Source organism: Spermophilus citellus, assembly GCF_964194105.1.
Source record: "Spermophilus citellus genome assembly, chromosome: 4".
NCBI lineage: Eukaryota > Metazoa > Chordata > Mammalia > Rodentia > Sciuridae > Spermophilus > Spermophilus citellus.
The window spans coordinates 28,436,165-28,455,297 of record NC_138185.1 but is presented as its reverse complement, the minus strand read 5'-3'; the positions used below and the strand labels follow the sequence as shown (position 1 = coordinate 28,455,297).

The following is a 19,133-nucleotide window of genomic DNA, read 5'->3' as shown; positions in this document are numbered from 1 at the left end:
CCATGCCTTAAGATACAAAGGAACAAACAAAGAATTGGAGGAAAGGCATTCTCATCAGAGAAAAGGCAAGGGGGGCGAGTGTGGGCTCCTCCTGGGAGCAGCACCCCTATGGCACCAAGTGGCCCCTGATCAACTCCCCCCGTCACACCTGCCAGACCCCCTCCTCCATCACATGTCCTCCCCGGGCTCCTCAGTATCTTTCAAAAAAGGCGGCCGTGAGTAAGTACAAGGGGTGCATTTCTCCCCCTAATTTGTTCTCATTGCAAACTGAATGAGGTAAACAAAAACGGATTCAGCACTAGAGAACTTGAATTAATGAATTCTTTCATACTTTTGGGAATTCGTCGGCTACTGCCTGGATTTGACTGGGATTTTTCGTCTTCACCAAATTGATCCCATACAAACACTTCCTTAATTATCAGGGACAAAGTAGGAATTTCCCAGGCAGTAGATTTTGATCTCAGTTTCATGCATTCATTAAGAGAGCTATAAATTTCAGAGGGCTCAGGCTTGTACCTGCATAACATGGGCCTTCACTGCAAGGATGTTAATGACTTGCAAATGACGTTCCAACCCTGTCTCCTGGCAGACTCTCTGGACAGTAGGCATGGGGAGATGTTCTGGGAAACGGCTCTGTTCACCCCTCTGGAGTATAAAAAGTCTAGAAAGTCACAATGTGGCAATACTTATGGGACTCGTGCACAGGGAACATGAGATGACATGGAACTATTCAGTTGAGTTCATTACAACACAGGAACAAGTAATTTCCAGTCTGCTTCTAACTAACTCCAAACACTTGGCATCGTTCCAACAACAAAGTGGCTGTGAGGACTTCCTCTGGCTCTGAGTCTTGGTCCTCACTGATGTCATCTGGGTGAAATTGGAGCTTTATGATGGCTATCTGGAGACTTATGGTCTAGTCAAAGCTCTGTCTGCAAGTCACTTGGAGACCTTAGGAAATGAAGGGTTTGGTTGAAATGGGGAAGTTTCAACATTTCCTTTAGTTTTCACACCATCTCCTGTTCTACACACATTGGTCAGGAGCATCTTCCAATAGACAGTGATCTGCTAGGAGCATGGCCACATCCACCCATTTCTTCCTTTTTTGTAATTAGTTATACATGACAGTGGAATGCATTTTGACTCATTGTTCACAAATGGAGCACAGTTTTTCATTTCTCTGGCTGTACACTATGCAGAGTCACATCATCCATACAATCACACATGTACATAGGGTAATAACATCCGTCTCATTCCACCAACCTTCCCACCCCACTACCGCCTCCCCTCCCCTCACTCCCCTCTTTCCAATCCAAAGTCCTTCCATTCTTATGTTGCCTCTCCCCATTATGGATCAGCATCCACATATCAGAGAAAACATTTGGCTTTTCTTTTTTTTTTTTTTGATTGACTTAACTTCACTTAGCATGATATTCTCCAACTCCATCCATTAACCATATGCATTAATTTCATTCTCCTTTAAGGTTGAGTCATATTCCTTTGTGTGTATATACCATAGTTTCTTCATCCATTCATCTACTGAAGGGCATCTAGGTTGGTTCCACAGTTTAGCTCTTGTGAATTGAGCTGCTATCAACATTGATGTGGCTGTGTCCCTATAGTATGCTGTATTTAAGTCCTTTGGGTATAGACTGAGGAGTGGGATAGTTGGGCCAAATGGTGGTTCCATTCCAAGTTTTCCAAGGAATCTCCATACTGCTTTCCAGAGTAGTTACACCAATTTGCAGTCCCACCAGCAGTGAATGAGTGTGCCTTTCCCCCACATGCTCACCGACACTTATTGTGCACCTTCACCTGTTTCTGATCCTCACTGAGAATCTCTGAAGAAAATGATGTCAAGTGTTTTTCATACCTCCCCCTCACTCTTTTAAGTTGTATGATTCTAGATATAAATGATCAAAAGAGCCTTAAAATATGGGCATGGCCACAATTATGCTTGCATACACAGATGCTATCTGGGAAAAGTGGTTTTCTCTGAGGAAGGGACCTACGAGCCTCATGGTTAAGGAAAAAAGAGGCCAACTCTTCACTGCAGAGCTGCTGTTTCTGTTTTAACTGAACAAATGCTATTTTAGGAATTTCATTTGTGTGTCACAGAGACCTGAGGAATGTGACTTAGTCACACAGAGGTCTTAGTTTTTGTTACTAAATGAAAAACCTGGGCAGGTTGCTGAGAGATTCCTTCTGGCTGTCTGCAACACCATCGTGAACTGTGGCCCTGTCTGACCCCAAGCTCACAGGGAGCTGCGATCTCTCTAGGCAAGACCCATGTTTTAGGCAAGAAGACAGAAGGGCAAAGAGCAGCAGATCATTCCTTGCTTCTTACAGAGATTTCCTGGGACCATCTCAGAAGCTTCTGTTGACATCTCAGTTCTGCTCAGAACTGAGCTATGCCCTCAAGCTGCAAGAGAGGCTGGAAGTAGAGGGTTTTTTCTTTTTTCTTTTCAATTGGATATAGTGCTATCCTTGCAAAGTTGAGGTTCTGTTAGTAAGGCTGGAGAGAAGGGATAGGGATTTGGTAATGTGCAGTGTCTGTCAGACATGTATGGTCCTTTCAGAAAAGAACAACTGTGTGTGTGTGTGTGTGTGTGTGTGTGTGTGTGTGTGTGTATACTCATAATATATATATACACACACATAGATGTAAAAACGTTAGGATACCTACTTAAGTATACATAAGAGCTTTAGTATATATAAGGTTATATATACGTATACATATATGCATGTATGTATGCATGTGTGCGTATGCATACGTATACACTCACATATTCACACCTTAAGGAGGAAGTCACAGCATAAGAAGTGCCTGTGTGAATGAGGGCGTGATAAAATCAATAGATTTCTCCCAGCCACAATCATGAAGCTGCTGAAAATTACAAACACCCCCATTTAAAATCTCTGTAATTGTCCTAAGGCCATACAGCAAATGAAAAACCATTTATCTAAGGCAATCTGCTTAATCTTCTTGGGAGCCTGTGACATTTAGTTCTCCCCAGATCAGTGTGGAGAAGACTGCCACAGGCAGGTGGCTCTTCCCCCAGTGCTCATTCCTCTGTGTCAGGTACAGGCTGGGTCTTCACCTGATGAGGTCTCGATTTTAAAGCTGTTTAGCCTCATGGCTTTGGCTTTTGTTCTGTTTTTAAAAACAGAACTATTTTAAAGGGCAACTGCTTGAATTCTCCTCGGGTTGTAAAGCCCAGACTCCCCATTATGACAGAGAGCAAAGAACGGGACCAAGAATGGAGGCTGCCATGTTTGGGTTCTTGCTGTTTTCTTGGGCAAGTCACTTCCTCTTTCTAGATTTCTACTTCCGTGGAGAAAGAAAAGTCAATTTAGGAAACAGGAAGACATCTTGAGAATCGTGATCTGATGATCTGACCCTGCTGTTCCCACAACCTTCCCTTCCTTGTTCTTCTCAGATTTCCCACCTGAAAATCTCTGGAAGATGCATTGGAGTGTGGGGGATAAGGATTTGATGCTATTGGTTAGAGTTTCAGATGTCTGCATCATACCAGAGGACTTAAGCAAGAATGTTCAAAAGGAGAACTAAGACCCTTAGCTGGGAGAAAATGGAAGCAATAAAGCAAACATACAAAAAGAGAATCTGTGAACAAAAAGAGCAGGGTTGATATAAAGAAGAACACCATGTTATCATTTGCAGGAAAATAGACGGAACTGGAGACATTGTGTTAAGTGAAATAAGCCCGACTCAGCAAGAAAGTATCATGTGTGGAAGTTAGTTGGAAAGAAAGGAAATAAAGGAAGAAAGAAAATGAAGGAAGGAAGGAAGAAGGGGAGAGGAGAAAAGAAAAGGATGTCAAGAAAGCAGAAGAGGATCCGGGGAAGGAGGGGGAGTTGGACAGTGAGTTGGTCACATGCTGTCACGGTGTACAGTGCACCACAACAAGAGCCACCATTCTGTATAATTGATAGGCACCAATAAAAAATAAAATACATTTTAGAAAAAGTAGGGCTGAGGTAGAGTTCCAAGTTGAGGGGGTGGATTTGTAGCTACTTTTATTTCTTCCCTGATCCACTCTCATCCTTTCTTTCCTGGGAATGGAAGGGAAGGAAAGAGAAAACACCTTCAGCACCCGCCATGTCTCAGCCCCGGGCTTGATTCAGTATAAATTCACTTTTCCAGACTTCAGTTATTTGCCCAGAACCTTCATGAACTTTGCTATATTTGCACACCAATTATCCCATGATGTACGGAATATTTTTCTTTAAGTCAACTCCTTTTCTCTTTTTTTCAACTTGCAGAGTTACCTAAGCCCAGTACTAATTGATGACGTCCATAAAAGGCTTTGGCATGCTATTGTTTTCAAAGGCATATGAAAACAAACATGTCAAGAGTAATATGTCACACTCTGGGGTCCATCAATGACAGCTTGTTCAGCCCTTGCAAGCACCCTAGAGGTAGGGATTATTGTACTTAGCCTACATATAAAGAAACTAAGGTTCAGAGAGGTTAAGTAAACTTGCCTAAGATCACAAAACCAGTAAGGGCAGAACAAGACTCGAAACCACTTTTGTCTTCAAGTCCTGTGCCCATTCCTCCAGCCCTGCCCTAGAGTGAGGAGGGAGAAAGGAAAGAGCAATTCAGAAGCAAGATCAGTCCACAGAGATTCAATAGTTCTGGTTCAAATTGCTCGTTCAGTCCCTACAAAGAGCCCAGCTCTGGTGCCCAGTTCCCCTCCCTAGCAGACTCCTTTAGCACAGTGAAGTCGTGTCTGGCGCAAACCTGATGCCTTTCTGTGTTTGTCAAGTGGTGGCTTATTCCAGGGACAGCTCGTGCCAGGCTGTCCTGGTGTGGAGGCTCCTGGAAGCCTTCCTAATCCCTGCTCTTTCAGATGCCTGATCCAGCCTTTTCACTCACCATCCCCAAGGCCCTACCTTCCTGTTTACTTCTTGCCTGGACAAACACAGGGCTTTGCCCACAAGTTGGGTCTTGGGGACGGATTTGCTATTTTAAGTAGTGGATTTATGATCATGGGCATCCATTCTGGAACAACTTAGGAGCATTCTCTCATCTTCTGTTTTCACCAAGAGCAACCAGAGGACTCAGCAACCCAGGCATAGAGGTCTCACGTGCTTGGCAAAGAAGGGCAGGATTCTCTGCCACCTCCCCCTTGGTCTCCCCATCAAAGGGCCTGCTGGGGTGTGGTCCTTCCATGGAACTATGGTTAGGACCATGTGAGGACTCAGACATGGCCTGCCTCTGCTACAAGCTCTGCACTGATAGCAGCTGGTTCTGAGCTTGGGGAGGAGGGGTGGGGGGTAGAAGAGTGTAGGAAGAAGGGGGCAGAAGAACTAACGTGCATCATAGGCCTACATGGGCCAACCACTGTTCTACACACTTCACATCTGCCACTCACTCAATGCTCTCAACAACCGACAACCACAACAAATAGATATCATCAGGCTCATGCTGCAGATGAGGAAATCCAAGAGGGGAACGTGAAGGAGCTCACTTGAGGCCACGTGGCTACTAAATGGCAAAGCCAAGAGTTGAACACAGGTCTGATTCCAAAACCCACACTTTTTTTTCCCCACCGTACCAGGACATCTCATTTCTAGATGAGATAAAGGAGTTTACAAAGAGACTCATTTCCCAGGTTGCATGTCTCAGAACCCCAACTCCTCAGGCCTGAGGAGAAGACCAAACAGAGTCAAAGGAAGATGGTTTAGATAAAATTAAATAGATGCCTTTACTGTAGGACAGCTCAGAGCCTTTCAAATTCTAATGTGCATGTGAAACTCCAAAGACAGATGCAGAGAGCCACATCACCCAAATCACCCAGGGACCCTTGTTTCCATGCAAAACATCCAAGAAACCAGTGTTTTATAAATCAGTTTGGAAAATACTCATCAACCAGACTTGAAGTACAAAAAGGGAGGCAGGACACTTGCCTAAGTAATATGACAAGCTGAAGCCAGGCATTTCCAAACACACTGTGGCCTCACTCCTGTCCTGCCTACTGATCCCAGTGGGCTCTGCACAATTCATCAGTCATTAAGGATGAGGTAAGTGTCCGTCACCTGCCAGGCACTGAGGCACACAAGGCATCAGAACAAGACATAGTGGAGAGGTGACCCCATGGCCTTGTGGTGGCGGTGTTGATGAGGGCATGGCTTGGGAGATAGGAAAATCCTCCATGGGGACCCAGCAGGCAAAAAGACCCCAGTTCCTACAAGGTGACGGCATGTCTCCTGAACACCTGTGACCCCTCCCCTCCCCCATATCCATTAAACAGCAGAGCCATTTTCAGATTCCATCGCCAGTCCCATCCTTGTCCCTCTTTCTTTTGTCATAGTAAAAGGGACAATTGGCATAGGAACAGATTCCTTTGGCCTCTGTTAACACTGGATGAAATCTCTCTGCCAGGTTGGGTACACAGATTCCTGGGGTGCTTGATGGCAGAGCGATCACAGAATGTCAGGGCAGAAAGAGATCTTGGTGACTAGCAACCCCAAGCCACACTGTGAACCAGGAAGTGACGCTACAAGGTAAGGACTTGCCATGGTCTCCTGTCCTGGAGGTCCAGTGTGGTTTACCTGCTCTACTGGTTGACCCACAGTTGATGTTCACTCGATTTAAGCCATGCAAAGCAGAAAGCCAAACTGTAGCACGAGCCTGTGTCCCAGCTATGGGGAACCGTGAAGGAGGGGGAGTCCCCGTATCTTCCTTCTACAGCACCTTCACAGAAGATTCTAGAAAAACACAAGGCTGACTGCCCAGATTCCAGGATTGGTTGCTGGGTCCTTCCCCAGCCTCTGCCTCTGTGTCACCATGTGCCCTTTGGTGGGTCACTCCTCCTCTCTTAGTCTGTCTATTCATCTGCAAAAAGGAGGAATTCGGGTTTGAGATGCTTCCTTTAGCTCTAAAGGATGCTCCATGGGAAGGAGCTTTGTGTCAAAGGCCAGAAAACTGCCAACATCGCCATGCGTCTCAGTGCCCCCTCTCTCCTGCTCATGTTTTTAATCCCTGACCATTTACTGGGCTCACTTTCTCTCTGGGGGCTGGAGAACTCGTGTTCAGGAGACTACAGGCCCTGGATAGGTGGGCCTTGCTGCTGGAAGAGCACAAATTACAACTAACTTGCTGGGGCAAGAGTGGGCCTGTTGGGGCTGTGGCCTGACTGCAGGAGGGAGAGTCAGGTGCCCCTGACCCTCTGCTGTGCCCAGACCCACAAGGTAGGCCAGGGCCCAGCCCAATAGATTCTGGTGCTGAGGAATTGACATGCTGCTGTCAGCAGCCTTGACAGCCCTGGCCAGGGGCACTTGCAGGACTCAAGCATCTGGCCCCAAGAACAGAGAGCACCCTTCCATCTTGCACTCCCTCCCGCTTGGTGGACATTTACTTTTATTTAATTTAAGTTTTTTTTTTTTTTTTTTTTGAAGGCAGAAGCAAGTGTTGAGTTGCTAGCCTAGAAAAAGTGCCCTCTGTAACTCAGCCTATCTCTAGGGTCCTGAAACTCAGCCAGAAGGATGGCCTTGAGGGTGGTGGCTCTGGAAACGTTGTGACTAGCCTCTGACTGGAGAGAATTTGTTGATGAGGTCAGAAGCATCATGATTAGTAGTTGGTGAACTGTCACAATGAAGAGGAATTAGCTTTGGAAGGAGCTCCAAGGTAGAAGTACCCAAGCAGCCAGTTTGAACTTGACATAAGGGCAAAACTTTCTAGAACTTGGATGAAGGGAAATTGTACTTCAAGGGATGGTGGCTTTGTCTACCACTGAAGAACAAATGGCAGCTCAATGACACAGACAGAAATGTCTAGGAGACAGGTGGCAGGCTGGCTAGGGCCAGGGTGTGGTACCACAGGGTCAATTTGAGGTCCCCTTCAATTTAGAGGCTTGAGTTCTGGAAAAGGCCTGGTGAGAAGGTGCCTGCCCTTCTTAGCAGATGTGATCCAGGGGTGTCTGCATCCTTTCCTAGAGAAAATAAATCTGTACACTTCTCCAAACGCTGATGCATTTATAGGACCCACTTCCTCTCCCACGCCACTGACTTTCATTCTTTGCTCCTTGGGGCTTTAGTGATGAACATCTTGGAAGCCATTTCTTCAGATTCTGATTTCCTCCTTCAATCTTGAAATTCCCAGAGAATAAATAAGCTCTGTCCTCCTTTGAGACATCAGACTCATGGATTGGGATTTCAGTACCAGGTGCTCTTTGGGTTATTATTTTCAGTATCTACATTTTCTACTCTCTCGGCCAAGTTGGCATTATTTTATATTGCTCATAGATTAACTCTTCTGCATTGATTTTTTGATGAGATAACTAGAAATTTGGCTACTATTCCCTACTGTCTTCACTCAGCCTTGGGCTACTTGAGAAACAGAATACTAATTTGGTATTTGGGCTCCAGAGGAAGTGAATAATGATAAGATTTATAGCATTGTAAGTGATTAGGAATGATTAGAGAGAACGGAGATGCTCCCAAATCCCTATTTCGTGGAAAACCATGCAGAGAAAGTACAACTGTCTCCCCTGGTAACATTCCATGGTGCTTGTACAAAAACCAGATGTCAAGGGAGAACTTACGTAAGAACACGATCAGACTTGAACTCAGATAATACGGGTTTCAATCATGCTTCTCTCACTGGGACAAACCCCTAAACAACCTCTTTGGGACTCAGTTTTCTTGTCAGTAAAACGGAGTCATTTATTCACTCAACAAATATGTGACTCTCTACAATGCACAAGGCATTTGTGTGCTCTCCACCTGAGGGAATTGCTGTGCATGAATTGATGGAGATATGACTGTGAAAGAGTTTTATACGAGCTCCAAAGTGCACGGTGGAAACACAGGGTGTTATATATAAGATGGGACAGAAAGTATTTTTTTTTTTCATTTCTAGTAAAGATCACATGCCCAGTTCTAGGGAAGTTTTTCTTTGAAATGATCTCACTTCTCTTGTGTCTGATAGCACCCCAAATACAAATGCTCCTCAATTTATGATGGAGTTACATGCCAATAAACCCATTGTGAGTTGAAAGTACCATAAATCAAAATGCACTGAACGCTCCTAACCTACTGAGCATCAGAGCTCAGCCACACAGCACCTGTGGAGTTCTGGTTGTTTGCCTTCATGCTGGCTGGGCTCCCTGGAAGCTGTGGCTGGCAGCGACTGCCCAGCATCAAAAGAGAGGACTGCCAGGTGTGTTAGCCCATGCCTGTAATCCCAGCTACTCAGGAGGCTGAGGCAGGAGGAGGGCAGGGTCAAGGTCAGCCTGAGCAACTTAGCAAGACCCTGTCTCAAAATAAAAACGAAAAGGGCTAAAGACGGGGAGAGAGAAGGATTATGGTACCACATAATCCTGGGAAAAGATCAAAATTCAAAATTCCAATGACAGTTTCTACTGAATGCAAATCACTTTTGGACTATGGCAAAAACATCATAAGCCAAACCACTGTAAGTCAGGACCATCTCTAGAGCAAATGAGGACAGCCATTTTCCTTCCCTTCAGGAAGGATGGAGGCCGGCTTCCTCTATGCTTGCATCAGCTGAAAGTCTGTGGACTGCGAGGACCTCTCTAGGCACACCCTCTTCTAAGAAGCTCCACGTTGCTTTTCTGTGCTGGGGACACTTAGGAAGGCAGCCAGGTGTGCGGATGCTATTCAAAAGCAGAAAGCCATGGCTTTTACTGACATCGTTGACATTCACTAGTCCCTAGCCCTAAACTCCATCTCCTTTCCTGAACCGAGTATCCCAACACAGAGCTTGTTTACCTCACAAGGCTGCTGTGCAGCTCCCTCCAGACAGCGCTGTGAGAGGACTTCGTAAAGCTAATGACTATGTCCCCAAGTCAGGGCTTAGTTTTCCGTGTACATCCCCTGAAGTCGCATTAGCGATTGTGATGTCTTACCCGTCTCTGTGCAGGACAAATACTAATGCTGGCTCTGTCTGGAACCAGAAGTGATAGGATCTGATTTTCTGATCATTATCTATTTAAGCAGTTTCCAACACTTCTTATTTCCCCAGTCATTCTCTCCCCTTCTGAATACTTTTGTGACATTATTTTCCCAGCATGGAAGTAAAAAACAGATTTCGTCTGACCCCCTGCATGGAATGGTGAAGGTCAGGCAGTGCTTTGGAAGTGTCAATCTGTTTCCTTTTTCTGTGGAAGCTGCTGTTGTGCCTAAGTCAGGGCCACCTACAGATTCATGAATGTGACTCTCTATTTCCAGGCCCAATGACGGTAAGAAGTCCCTGCACCCTCCTCGCCACGCCTTCTAAACATCTTCCCACAGTTCAATCTACTGATAGATGGCGACGATTACTTAGCACATATAAAGCTCCTGGAATTTATGACTTGTTTTATTAGTCCTTCCTTAGAACCTCCCTAAAAGGATGGTGAACAAGACACTGGTGAAGAAACAGGGTTCTGGGTGACACCATGAGCATGACAAATCACTGTTTCCACGGGTAAGACATGTGTGATTGATTCCTCTACTAAAATCCTATAGAGTTGGTTGGTTTTGACATTAATAATAGATTGTGAGAGCTCCAGCCACAGAATCAATGAAAGTGATTGGTGCCAATGGCCTTTGAAGACTCTACCAGAAGGCACTATCCTCTGACTGCTGCAAATCTTTTTTTCCTTCCTAAATGGGTATCTTCATTTTTTCCAAAGTGGAGCAGGGAGACTGAGGCCTTATGGAGGAATGTGACTTGCCAAAAGTTACCCAGTTGATGGCAGAGCCGAGATCACACCCCTTGGCACAAAGTAGGAGTTCAATAAATACTTAAATGAATAAAAGGCTGAAGGAACTCGGGTCTACTGTTCACTTTTCTCTCTCTGCTACAATCTATAGGAAGCTCCATGGATTCCTGCTGTGTTTTCTGAGTTGAAGGAACTTCCCTCAAGTCTTATGAAGTTCTAGTCCTGCCCTTTCCAATAAGACAGCCACAGGCCACACATGGCTAAAAAAACACGGGAAATGTGATTGGTTCAAATTGGGATGAACCTTAAGTCAACCTCAAATTTTGAAGGCTTACTGTGAAAAATGAAAAAAGAATATCTCCTTAGTAATTTTTGCATTGATCATATGTTGAAATGCTAATAGCTTACATATATTGAGTTAAATAAATTATTAAAATGAATTAAACTAGTTTCTTTTTACTTTCTTGATGTGGTTACAAGAAAATTTAAAATTTTATTAACAGCTTGCATTTCAGTTCTACCAGACAGCCCTATAAGGTCATCTATAGAAGTTTTGAAAAAAGAATTATATATTGATTTGTCAACCTTTCACAGTAAAAATAATTTCATCTGACTAGCCAAGAACCCAGGAAACAAAGTTAAGAGTAATAATTTTCTTTTCAATAACAACAATAACAAAAATTCCTCTCTTTTCTCTGCCACAATCCTTTCCTGTGAGTATTATGCAGGGTCCTCAATCTCATAACTGAAAATCTACACAGGTGACCCTAATTGGAGGGCTGGCTGGCCTAGGAAGTGTAATGTCTCATCAGAATCGCCACATTCCCAATCCCCACAGGCAAAGGAGTTGTGTGAACTTTTGGTGAACAAGTTTTCATAAAAATAATTACCATAATAACTTAATATTTTATAGCAACTTGCAATCTATAAAATGCTTTCACATATTATCACCTTTGATTCCCGTAACAGCTTTGTGATACGAGCAGTATTATAATCCCACTTGACAGATAAAGACACTAAACTCAAGTAGGATAAGAGGCTTGCTTAGGATCACACAGCTAGAATGTGGTAGATCTGGTTTTACAGCTCGGTCTTCTACCACTAGGGCCTTAGCAGGAGTCCAGTGTGTGACCTTCACCTGCCTGACCTAGCTCAGCGGCCCCAGGTTGTCCTTCTCTGCAGTACCTCATTAACAGTGGAGGAGAAAAGAAGAGATTTAAGAAGTAGTAAGAAGAAACTCATGGAGCACAGGTGGCCCCTAATTCATAATCATTCAATTCACAATTTTTTAAATTTAAGATAGTGTGAGCCGGGCATGGTGGCGCACGCTTGTAATCCCAAAGGCTTGGGAGGCTGAGGCAGGAGGCTCTCGAGTTCAAAGCCAGCCTCAGCAACATAGCCAGGCCCTAAGCAACTCAGTGAGACCCTATAAAAAAAGGACTAAGGATGTAGCTTAGTGGTAAAGGACCCCTGGGTTTAATTCCTAGTACCATAAAAGAAAAAAAAAAGTGTACAAGTGACGTGTATTCAATAGAAACCATATTTTAAATTTTGATCCTTTCCTGGGCTGGTAGGTGCAATATGATCCTCTTTTGCTATGATGGGCAGCACCACCAGCTGCCAGCCCCAGCTCTAGCCAACCCTGGGATCACGGGTGAGAGCAGCCAATGCCCTACAACGTACTATATTGCTAAACTGTGATGTGTGGTTGGTTAGGTGTATTAAGTGTGTTTTCAACTTATATTTTCAGTTCATGATGGGTTTATCAGGTAGTCCATCAGAAGCAGGGAAGTATCTTGAAGATAAATTTTGCTATGGCTCCACCACAATCCCATTGTAATTATCTCTTACACTACTGCATACAGAGAAGGGAGAGCTACACTGGCAAAGTCCTTATTGGTGTAAGTCCAACCTACTGCTGGGCAGAGGGAAGGTATTATTTCCATCTGAAAGAAGTGGAGAAACAGGCTCAGACATGAAGCCTGCTGTTCATTCTGCCACCCTCAGTTGATTCTGGGTATCAATATACAAATCATAAGCATGTTTATTATTTCTATTTTTGTCTTTATTCATCATTTAATAATTAGCTTGATTTTTTTTATACTTCTAGTTTCTTTTGGTTTGTTTTATTTCTTTAGCTTTTAAAATAAAATGTATTAGGCTCTTTAAAAAATTGTTTGTCTTCTAATAAATGTCTTTAAGGTTATAAATTTTCCTCCAAGTATCAAGTTTGCTGCATTCATGGGTTTGGATAGTCCCTGTGTGTATGATGGTCTCAAAATTGATTTCATTAATCATAGTTCATTAATACTCTGTTTATAATTCAGTCCTAAATATTTTATAGTTTCCACTGGGATTTCTCTACAACCACAGACTTTGTGCATGGAATAATTTTTTTACCTTGTAAAACTTGTATTTGGTTTTCAAATAGAGACTCTATGACTCCTGGGGCAAAAGGCTGCGGGTGGTGGGAGGGCGTGGCTAAGGGACAAGAGAAAATGTGCGAGCTGAGCCGAAGGAACTGTTCTATGCCTGCATTGTGGCGGTCCTTCCTTGACTGTACACTTAGAGAATGTGTCAAAACTTAGAGAAATGTGTACTAAAAAGAGTGGCTTTTTGGGCTGGGGATGTGGCTCAAGCGGTAGCGCGCTCGCCTGGCATGCGTGTGTCCCGGGTTCGATCCTCAGCACCACATACAAACAAAGATGTTGTGTCCGCCAAGAACTAAAAAATATTTTTTAAAAAAATTCTCTCTCTCTCTCTCTCCCCCCTCTCTCTATCTTTAAAATAAATAAATAAAAAGAGTGGCTTGCACTGTATGTAAATTAGACATTAATTTTTTAAGAAGCAAATTAAAAACCAAAGCCTCCCTCCTTTCTCCTGCAACCCAGGTGCCTTGTTTCTCTCCCTGAAGGTCACTATTGTCACCATTTTCTAAAGTATTTTTCTAGGGCTTTAAAAACGCATTTTCAAATGTATGCCTATTTTTTCGACGCAAATGGAAATTATTATAAACCCTATTCTGCACTTCTTTTGCAAACTGAATACCTTGATGATATTGTTCCATGGTTTATTGTACACTGTTTTTTGTCATTTCTAATTTTATTGCATTATAGTCAAAGATCACAGGGTAGCCAAACAGCAGTTATTTTGTTCAAGAATAGGACAGACGCGTGGCTCTCTGTACAGACAACTATGACCTCAGGGAACATCTCGCTTTTTCAGTCTCCTCTGCTTGATGAACTTCAGGCTCAAAGGCAGCATCCTCTGTGCGGTTTCCATAGCAACTTTTGCTGCTGCATCTTGGGTGCTGTCTTTATATCACATCTCTGCTTGGCTCTGTCCAGCAATGTGCCACCAGGCTGAGCTCCCCCACCACTCCCTAGAAAAGTCTTGGTCTCAATGTTCCCAGAACCTACCCAGTCACTGAAATCCCCAGGCCATCAGCGTGAGAGGAGGCTACACAGGCCAAATATCCATATATATATTTGATGATGGTTCAGGAAACTTTGTTGTCATTTGATAAGAACCAAATTTACAAGATATGTTTAGGAATGAAAGCTAGACTTGCAAAGAGGAAGAAAATAACATAAGTCCTTTGGATTTCCTGGTACCTCCAGAACTTGAAAATATATATCTGTGATTTTCCCCCTTACTAGAGACAATTTTGTTGTAGTTACAAGGAAGCTTAAGAATATTAAAAAATTTTTTCTTAAAAGCCAATCCACAGAACAATATTTTGACTTTGGATAATATCTTTTGCAAATATCTACATTCTACTCCCATTCACTAGAGATAAATGGCCTTGAATACATGTACCTCTCTACCTGGGAAATATCTGATCTGTTAGAATCTACTGGAAAGCTTTAGGAAGCTCAGGCAAAGCTTATTCCTCATCTCTTTGAGTCCCTGATTAAAACTTACCTGAAAAAAATCAAGCTGACCTCATGTTTAAGCTCTGGACATCAAGAGGCTGCTGTGATGCCTTCTAAGAGTGGTCATAAGAGAGATGACCAAGATGTCATAAGTATATTCAGTCAACCATGACCAAACTAAAAATTCTGTCATTATATTTTTGGGTTATGACAGCCAAACTAGAAGTAAACAGGGAATGAGTTACCTAATAAAAATATTCTTTCCTTGAAGTCTGTCTGTAGCAGGCAGACATGGTCAAAAGCCCTATTTTGGAAAGACTATTGATTAATCTATTTTCCACCTTCATCCAGAAAGTATTTAAAATGCTGAATTCTTGCGTAGCCACCCCATGCATGAGTGCGGATGGAGAAGTTAGTGTAAGTCTTGGTTTCCCCTCCCATGAAATGAAGAAAATTCCTTCTATTTCTCAAGTTACTGGAGAGATGGAAGGGGATGGTGGATGGAGATGTCAGTGACAGAGTCCTTCCACAGCCACTGTGTTTGCCAAACAAGGACCTCTGATTCTCCTATTCTAGTGAGGAGGATGGTTTTTTAAATGTCTTAAAGGTCCTTAGGTCCGAAAGACAGTACCCATCAGTGAACTTCCTAGTGGGCACCATGTCAATACCAGGTATGATACTGGATGGATAAGGGCTTTAGACCATGTACAACACAGTAAAGGCACCGCCAGCTCCTCCTCACACATCCATCCAGTCTGCCTAGGTGATTGGCGCCTGTCCTTCATGCTCTGCTCAGGCACCATCTCCCCGGGGAAGACTTCCTGGACTAAGGAGCCTTAGCTTTGATGGCTGCCAGAGCCTCCCACACCACCCCGACTGCCCCTGCTTGTCTGACACCTCCTCCTCTCTGGTGCTTAAAGGGCAAATTCTGCATCTTTGCTCTTTGCGTCTCATGAGGGGTGTATATCTGGCACAGGATGCATGTGCAGTAAATGTTGACAGACACGGATGAATGTTAAGCCATTGTCAAGAGCAGAGGGGCTCTGGTTCAGAGTCTGCTACCTCAGAGTCTTGCCCCATCTCAAGCAGATGTAATCTCGCTTTACTACCCAAACCCCAGGGTCCGTTGTCCTCTCTCACAATGCCCAAGCTGGGGCTCTGAGGAGCCCAAGGATGGTTGGCTGCTTTGAAGGAATGAAAGGGGAAGCACTACCTAGGGAACAGGCTGGAATTCTTTATTAGCTTTATTTTAATATTTTTAGCTCATTAGAGTCATGAAGTCAAAATAATGGAACATACAAAATTTAAAAAGCCAAATAATTGATCATAAGCAAAACTTGAATTAGAACTCAGATCGTAAGGTATAGAAACAAGGATGGGGAAAACAGATTATGGATGACTTGCTCAGAGTTTGTGCTATCTCATTTACTCTGGGTAGAATGCTGTTAAATCAGATCACACCATTTAACAATATTAGTCTTTTTTTTTTTTTAATGAAGTGCCTGCCATATTACCCAGCACTGTACTTGGCACTTGGGGGGAATTACTTTTCCCTGCTCCTTTTCCTCTGGTCCCAGGAACACATTTCAGAGATGAGTCAGGATTAGCCCTCATCCAAACCTGGCTTCCCTCCCTGCTCTGAAATGCCTGGCTTGTCCCCAAGATGATCTCTCTTCTGTGGAAGTCAAAAATCCTTCCCATTAACTTGCTGTGGACAGTAACACACACCTTGGTGATTTCCCAGTGTCCTCTAAGACAGTGGTTCTCACTCACTGGAATCACTGGAGAGCATTCAAAGATTCTTCTTGGCGCCCCCACTCCAGAAATCATGATTTGTTCAGGGTGACATGGGGCTTGTGCCTGTCCCACTGACAGCTTTCTGGAGTGGCGGGGTTCCAGGGGATAGTGCACATTTATACTGAGCCTTAGCAATTAGTTCATTTGGATTAGGAGACCTGGGTTCAAGCCTGGTCTTGTTGAGCCACTTACCTTCTCTGGACCCTGGGTTTCTCATTCTGAGAATGAGGAGGCTGGGCCTCATTGAACCCAGGTCTCCTAATCCAAATGAACTAATTGCTAAGGCTCAGTATAAATGTGCACTATCCCCTGGAAGCCCACCACTCCAGAAAGCACCGCAGTGCCTTGGTCAAAGCTGTTGGTGGCTGCTGCTGGGCCATGAAGAACAGGGAAATTCTGAACTCAGTGGAAAAGGAGGATCCTAAACAGGGATGGGCTATGAGCTGGTGGACCTTGGACAAGTTGCTTCTGTGATCCAGTTCTGTCACCTGGACAACTGAACAGTGCTGTCCAAGATGAAACCTGAGACTCATCCTGGTCGTCCTTCAACTCCTCACCCTCACAGCCCATCAGTCATCCTGTCCCGGTGATTCTGTCTCCTAAATTGATTTCTTTAATCCATCCATTTCCTCTGACACTGTCACCGTTTGGGCTACTGTCTTTGTGGCCACGGACCACTGCCACAGTTCCCTCCCTCCCTGCTTCTCCCGGCCCATCCTCCACACCAAAGTCAAGTCTTCTTTAGAAGATGAACATGTCCTCCTATCCCTCAAAACCTTCCAATGGCCTCCACCTTGTTCTGTCTTGGGTGAAATCCAAATGCATTACCCGCCTCCCACCTGGCCTCATTCCTCATCTTCCCTGCTCACCCCCTCCATCATCACCTCTCACGCTCTGACCACTCCAGGTCCTGACAGTTCCTCAAGAAAGCCTTCCCTGGGCTGGGATTGTGGCTCATCGGCAGAGCGTTTGCCTTGCATATATGAGGCACTGGGTTCGATCCTCAGCACCACATAAAAATAAATAAAGGTATTGTGTCCATCTACAACTAAAAAAATATTTTAAAAAGAAAGAAAGCCTTCCCCGATTCCCATAGGTCTGAACTCCTGTGATCACTACAGAATGTGTTACAATGGCCCCTTGACCTGAGTGTCCTTCATGACAAGCCAGGGACCACTGCCATCTGGGTCTTCATTTTACTGCTGTGTGCCAAGTGTTGGATTGGGAGACTTTATTTTTAAAAAATTGATATCATAAAATGGCATGTCCTGGATTTCACAGCCTTGCTACCCAAAGTAAATGAGGCAATATGAGCTCCAACCCCGAACAGGGTCTGACAGGGCTCAACAGGAGTATTTCCGCACCCTTGTTTCCCTTTTTATATCTCATGATCTGAGCTCTAATCCAAGGTTTTCTTTTTTCATATATATATATGTTGTAGTTGGATACAATACCTTTATTTTATTTATTTATTTCATGTGGCAATGAGGATGGAACCCAGTGCCTCACATGTGCTAGGCGAGCACTCTACCACTGAACCATGACCCCAGCCCTAATCCAAGGTTTTCTTGCAATCAGTTATTTAGCTCTGTATTTCCTTTCCATTCATTTGACTTTATGACTCTCATGAACCAAAAAAGAGAGAAATTCAAGATCCTTTTCCTCTTTCCTTTCCTGGTCAACTCCTCCCCTCTAAGTATAAGGAATGAGGAAGGACGCATCTCTTCCTCCTAGGGCCTTCTTAGTCTGATGCAGGGATCATTTAACAAGCTGTTAGAAAGATTTTATCCTTCCTGCACCCTGAAGTCCAAAGAAATTCCTTCTGAGGTCAAAACTGTTCCTTTAATGGGCACCTGATGTATAATCCGGGGATCCTGGGGACTCCAAGTACCAACTTGATCCAAGGCCACACTGTGCCTGAGTAAGGACAGGACAGGTTTCCTCCACACCCTGGTCATCTCAGTGCTGGGAGGTGGGGTGTGGCGGAGAGGGTGGGGAAGGTCATGGGCAGTGGAGGTCAGACGGCTGTTGCGGCTGCCAGCTGGGGACCCGAGAGAACCCCAGCCTCCCCACACCGTCGCACCATCGCATACTTACTCTGGGCGTCCATCTCGGCTCAATTCAAGAGTTCTAGGCTTAGCTTCATGGCTCAGGCCGCTGCGGCCGGCCGGTGTGCTCCCCTGTTGTGCTGGGGTCTGCCGGGAGCTGTTGGTGGGTCTGAGCCGAGGCCGCCTCGCGTGCAAGTTCGTTGGCTCACGTGGGAGTCTTCGTTGGCGTTGCCGTTGCCGCCCCGTGCTCCGGTCTGGTCCGGTCCGGTCCGCCTCGCTCCGTTTTAGCTCTGAGCGCCATCCATCGCCCCCGTCTGCGGGACTGGTTCCACTAGCTGCCCTACAAGGACACGGAGCTGACACTGGTGGGCTGCAGTACTGCGGCAAGACCACCTTCGTCAATGTCATCGCGTCCGGTCCATTCAGTGAAGATAGGACACCCACAGTGGGCTTCAACACGAGGAAAGAGACTAAACCTCACATTAAAGATCTGGGACATAGGGGCTGGGGAGATAGCTCAGTTGGCAGAGTGCTTGCCTCGCCTGCACAAGGCCCTGGGTACAAACCCCAGCACTGGGTGGGAGGCGGGGAGATCTGGGACAGAGGAGGACAACCCTGATTCTGGAGCGTGTGGGAACGATACTGCAGAAGAGTCAATGCCATCATTTACAGGATAGATGCCTCTGGAAAGGAGCTACCTAATCTAGATAAACTGCAGT

The 19,133-nt window shown here is 44.7% G+C and overlaps 1 protein-coding gene across 1 annotated transcript in view; it reads right to left on the bottom strand.

The window, feature by feature from the left end:
* Positions 1-18,822, bottom strand: part of TGM3 (transglutaminase 3) — a gene marked incomplete at its 5' end in the record, with an annotated part of 64,646 nt that extends 45,824 nt beyond the window's left edge. Inside the window, one exon of the mRNA XM_081292826.1 lies at positions 18,624-18,822. Coding sequence (XP_081148952.1) covers positions 18,624-18,822 — 199 coding nt within the window. The remainder of the gene's footprint in view (positions 1-18,623) is intronic.
* Positions 18,823-19,133: the final 311 nt, after the last annotated feature.